General features: G+C 47.5%; 1 protein-coding gene across 1 annotated transcript in view; it reads left to right on the top strand.

Moving 5' to 3' along the window:
• Positions 1-4,345: 4,345 nt before the first annotated feature.
• Positions 4,346-6,000, top strand: part of Bfsp2 (beaded filament structural protein 2) — a 57,247-nt gene continuing 55,592 nt past the window's right edge. Inside the window, exon 1 of the mRNA XM_042054743.1 lies at positions 4,346-4,834. Within this exon, the coding sequence (XP_041910677.1) occupies positions 4,346-4,834 (489 nt within the window). The remainder of the gene's footprint in view (positions 4,835-6,000) is intronic.

Here is a 6,000-nt window from a genome sequence, read left to right as displayed (position 1 = left end):
ATGCAGCGGCCTCTGCGTTGCCACTCCCTATTTTTTGTCTCTAAATTATAAATATACAAATATATATATTATAAATATAACCTTTGTGTAACCCTGACTTAATAAGAAACATTTTCAGCTTTTTTTCTTAAGAATTGTCAACATCTTTTTTACAAGTGTGGTTTAAAAAAAATTTACAGAATGACCCATGGCTTTATAAAATAAAGGTATTTCTAAGCAAAGCAGTTGCACTGATTGCTTCTCTTGGCTGTTCTGGGCACGTAGGGGTCCCAGGAGCCCTGGGCAGGTGAGGAAAGAGACCAGTCCCCCATGGAAGCTGAATGACTTTGATGGCCAAGTGAGTGGTCCTTTTGTGTGTCCCTGGAGCTCTGGTTCCCTTGACTCAATATGTCTGCATTTCCTGTCTCCATGTGTGTATACTAGTGGCGGGAACTGGGGAGCCAAAGCAGAAGACACAGGCCACTGAACAAAACAGAAGGGAACTTGCCACCCTGGAGCCTCACTGTGCCACCTCTGAATGTCAAGTTTAACGGATTTATGGAAAACATCAGGCATCATGGGGTTCCAGGCCCCTTGTATCACCCCACAGGGTGCTCCCACCCTACTAGAACAAATGGGACTGTGTTTGTCTAGCAAGAAAGTGCTCCCTAGAAACCCTTCCCTGCATCCCTTTCCAATGCCTCCCCCTCGCCCTGGACCCCATGCCTCTCTTCCTGAGAGGATGGATGCAGAGACCAGCCTTGGGGCTGTACCACACTTGATCTTCCCTGTTCAAGGGACAAGTATTTTTTGAGATTCTGTATTGCTCTCTCTGAAGGCAATGATGTTATGCCCCCTGAGAAACCAGTCTATAAAGAAAGCCTGGTGGTGTAGAACTATTTTTTTTAACCTTTTCCATTAAATCCTTAAAGAAAAAGATTGCCAAATGAATCGCTCAAGAGAAGTGCCATTCTGTCTACAGGCAGAAGCGCTGCAGACCTGCCCATAAACTTGCTATCAGCTTTCACTGTCCCCTGCCTCCCACAGCTCTTGCTCCCCTGGTCCAGGTCCAACTGCATTCCCAGCTCACACTGTGCCCAGTGTGGCCAATAGGGAGCAGACTCTCAGAGACACAGAGGGGCCACGGGAGGCAGCCGCTTTCTCTCTTTCCTTCCTAGCCCACCGTGGCTAGAAAGCCAACTTCTTCAATGCCCCCTTAAAAGAAAAATAGTTTGATAGTATATTTTGAATATAGATGTTCTTATTGTCAGATTGGGACTTGAATTGACTGTTGATTTCGATGTCTGTGTTTACTGTGGTCTTCTTACCGCGACTTCCTTTCCTCCATTCTCCTTTCAGACAGAAAGGCGGCCTTCAGAATTAACATGTGTTCTCAATGTTGTGTGGACCTACTGAACATGAGTCTGCTTGTCTCTTTTCAAAGACTTCACCCCACAAACGCAACAGGTTAAATGTCGTGCCGAGACTCGCTCTCTCACATGTTGCTGTCCGACCTTAACCTCATCATAATATTTCTGTTAGCTATTGCATTGACTATGCCAATGTGTGTGAGTATGTATAGAGAAAACTTGTTTGTAAAGTAAAATTTATATATAATATATGTCAAAGATACATATGTTATATATACACATTTGTGGATGTATGACTTATTTTTCCGTATCCACAGAATTCAGCTACCGTGTATATATAAATAAACTTATTTTATTACCCAGAGGAGCAAGTTGCTAATACATTTTGCATTCTTTTTATAATAACCTTTGAGTCTCCCCTTCAATGGTACCCATAACCATCCTATTTCCATGTGTAATTTTTTTTTTATCTAATTGAACATTATATTGAATTTCACAACTGTGATGAGCTTACAGGGCCACCGAGTTATTTGGTAAAACTGCTCCTTTAGAACAAGAGGGTGGTTTTTCTAAGGGAGAGTTCACTCTCTTCTGATCTTCCAGACATTGGGATCCATTGAGGTGCCTTCCTTTGCCTGTCCCCATCTCCAGGGCACTGGGTAGATTCGAAATAAAAATGCCTTTGGGTCTAAGAGTGTCCAAAACCACTGATCACTTCCATTTCCGGGCAGTAACAGTGCCTGGGCCACATAACACCTTTACAGTAGCTTGAGCCCTTCCTTTAGCCTTAGACACAATTCATCCTGGAGCTGACGGAAATGCGGCTCCATGGGACCCAGCAGTACTGCCTGGATTAGAAGGCTGTTACCAGGGCACCATGGGAGTGGCAGAGATGACATTCATAGGAAGAGTGTCACACCCATGTAAACTAAGGCCTATAAGCTACTGCCCTTGCTTGACTCAATTGGCTCCTTAATCGGTTAATCAAATAACTAACACTGATATTTAATGAAGTATCTCCTGGGAAGTGGAGATACTCAGTAAAGTGCTTACAATCATGATTATCCAAATTTGATCCCCAGAACCCATGTAAGATACCTGGTTGTGCTGACGTGTGCTTCTATTCCCAGCACTAGGGAGGCAGAGCCAAGCAGATCCCTGGGGCTCATGGACCAACAAGTCTAGCCTAATTGGTGGGTTCCAGGCCAATAAGAGACCCCGTCTGAAAAAGTAAAGTGGATAGCCCCCAAGGACAGCCCTAACTTTGATATCTGGCCTCACATGTGCATACAAAACTAACAAAGGACTTCCTACATTGTCTCAAGTGAATGAAGTGGAAGGGGGAAGGTTGAAAGTTTTATGGTAAGAAAAGAAAAATCTACAGAGTGCTCTAGCAGATGAGTAGGACCTGTGACCCTGACGATTGACAGGTGTTAGAGACAACCTTATGTAAGTCTCCAGAACAGAGAGGTGTTCTCAGCTCTGTTACATTGTGGACATGATTTTTGTCACAGAGGGAAGTAATAGTATCTTTGAGGTAATACTTGTGGAATCGTACAGTGTGCACCCAAACAGCAGTACTTGTCAACGCGAGAGTTTCCTACCTTCTAAAGTTGGATGGAAAAGTCAGTGAGATAGAGCGTGGAATTGTGCTCAGAATTGGGGTTCCTATCAGAAGTTGACTCCTGTTCCCTTCTCTTGCCTGGGTTCCATCCTCACATTACAGGATCAAAAACTATTACAGGATCAAGAACTATGTCTATCTCTAGACCTGGGATGCCTAGTTTCAATATACTAAAACCTCAGCACATGCCCAAGCTGGAGGGACCATGTTAGCCCCCCCACCCCCGCCAAAAAGTAAAATGTGACTTGGAGCCTGCCATGGGCAAGGATTAAAACCTAGGGTGCCCAGCAAACCCTAACATGTATCACCCATGGGTGCTTCCCGGAAATTGTTTTGTCTTTGCTTCTTGGTCTTATTAGAGGGGGAGACAGAGGTGGGAAAGGGACCAGAGCCTAACAAATGGCTGCCCAGCAGTTCCAGTCCTAAACTGGCTCCAGAGTGTCTGATGTGTCAGAGTTAGCAATCAGGCAGATGTACAGCAAGGTCTAGAGGAGGAGGAACATGGCTGAGAGCCAGCAGCTGACAAGCAGTGTGTCAGAGGGCAGATGTGAGGAGGAGGGAGAGAAGTTGGAGGGGTTGGAAGAGCTGCCAGGCCTGAGGGAAGAAGATAGATAGCAGCAGGCTTGCTTTGTGTCCCTTGGGTCCCTGGGGCAGCCTTCCTCCATGACTGGCTCGGCTCATATCCATGTCTGTCCTCTGATCCTGTGTGGATGTACACACACCCGCACACACACCCCTACCTCAGCATAAGAAGGTATGCAGAAAGCCCCTGAGTCCCCAGCTTGTGTCGTGAGATCTGGAGGAGCCAATCAGTGCCTGTGCCATCTGAGGTCCTCAAGCCTGTTTTCCTCACCAGTGAAACAGAACTGTTTGTTGCCTGCCTGCCCCTCTGGATGGCAGCAAGACACACAGACCCAAGGTTGGGGATACAGAGTATTCGCCTAGTATGTGTGAGACCCTGGATTCTATCACAGGAATTAGAGGCGGAAGATCAGAAGTTCAAGGTCATCCTGGCTACGTATGGATTTTGAGGCCAGCCTCAGAGACCCTGTCTAAAATAAATAGGCCAATCTAGATGATTCATTCCCACAGCCTGCTCTGCTCCAGCATCCTCCCCCACCAACAGAAAAGTCTAGATGCCTGGGCACATGACCTAGTGTCAGAGAATGCCTGTGTGCCTCTCACAGGCTGGTGGGGTGGTTCTCTTCCAGCTCAATGAATGACAGAAGCTCGTGGAAGGCAGTAGACAAAGAACACAGGGACAGGGGAGCTTCCAGAGAGGCCCATGACCAGGCCATGGGGATGCTGGGGCTAGCAACCAAAACCACTGGACCCTGTAAACCTGCTGGTCACCACAGAGGCAGAGAGAATGATGAGCGAGAGGAGAGTGGCAGTGGACTTGTCCCCTGGAGCCAACTCCAGCATGCCTCTGCAGAGGCACAGAGGGTCCCTCAGGGGGACACGATCTCCATCCTCCCTTGAGAGCCCCCCAGCCTCTAGGACCAGTGCTGCGGGTAGCCTCATCCGTGCACCCGGGGTCTACATAGGAGCAGCACCCAGTGGGTGCATAGGAGGCCTCAGTGCCCGAGTAACCCGCCGGGCCCTAGGCATCAGCAGTGTCTTCCTGCAGGGCCTACGGAGCTCAAGCCTTGCCACTGTGCCTGCTCCAGGCCCAGAAAGGGATCACACTGCTGTTGAAAACCTGGGGGGGTGTCTCGCGGAATATATGACCAAAGTGCGGGCTCTGGAACAAGTCAGCCAGGAGCTGGAAACACAGCTACGTGCTCACCTGGAGAGCAAGGCCAAGCGCTCTGGAGGCTGGGATGCCCTTCGAGCCTCCTGGGCCAGCAGCTACCAGCAGGTAAGTCCTCCAGCTGTGCCTCTAAAGGCTTGCTGGAGCCCTGAGAGGGGATGCTGAAGGCCGCAGAAAAGGTGGGGAGGAGTCTGAGGCCAGGAAAGCTGACCACTCTCGTACCCAGACTGCCGGCGGTGGTCTAATGATAACCTTAGCTACCGTTCCCCGAGGATGACGAGGGGCCAGGACCCCGAGGCATAGCACATGCACCACCCCCAAAACGTTCCAGCAGTGCTCTGAGACCAGACTAGCACTGCGTACACTTTTCAAATAAGAAAACCGTGTACATGGCCCAGGTTCACAAGCTAACCGAACGGTAGTTTTCAACCCGTGGGTTGCATAGCTGACATCCTGCAGATCTGAGATTTACATTATGATTCATAACAGTAGCAAAGTTAGAGTCATGAAGTAGCAATGAAATCATTTTAAGGTTGGGGAGAGGTCACCGCAGCATGAGGAGCTGAATTAAAGGGTTGCAGCCTTAGGAAGGTTGAGAACCACTGTAATACAAAGATGCAGCCAATATCTGAACCTGGCTTTTCTCTCCTCAAAGTTGCATTTGTGCCGTTACCTGGGGCTGCCTCTGTCATGGTCACTGTAAAGTGTTTTCAAGCCATCATAGACCCAAACACCATTGAGTGGATGTGCTATTCAATGATGGCTAAATGAAGGTGTGCTTCTGTACCCACGTATAACAGGCAATAGGGATCAACGGGAATATGGTATACTGGTAATTTTCAATTTCCTATTAACCTAGTAGGGGTGTACTTGTGTGTGCATGCGTAAAAATAGGTGACATTTGTGTTTAATATTATCTTATTTAACTCAATATAGCAAAAATCATTTCAGCACGAAATCAATATAAAAATACCAGCACAACAGTTTATAGATTTAAATAGAACTTTCTGGATGGTGGAAATGTCTTAGTCTTGGCTGTCTGTTGTGTGATTTCTCCTGGGCAGATATGAACAAGTACACTTGCATCCCAAACAGGGTGCCACCAACAGATCAAAGAGTCTACTCAAATCTAGCTTGGTGACCAGTGAGATCATTGGGGTTACTTACAGGAGTATAACTGATTCATAGCTGCATTCCTGAAAAGCACGTAGGTGATGCTCATGAAAGCTGCACCCCTGGAGCTCCCTGCCCAACTGCAGGCAGCTCTGTGGAAA

Source organism: Arvicola amphibius, chromosome 3 (genome assembly GCF_903992535.2).
Source record: "Arvicola amphibius chromosome 3, mArvAmp1.2, whole genome shotgun sequence".
Lineage (NCBI taxonomy): Eukaryota > Metazoa > Chordata > Mammalia > Rodentia > Cricetidae > Arvicola > Arvicola amphibius.
Note: the sequence above shows the minus strand (reverse complement) of the source record. Positions and strands in the feature narration are given on the sequence as shown.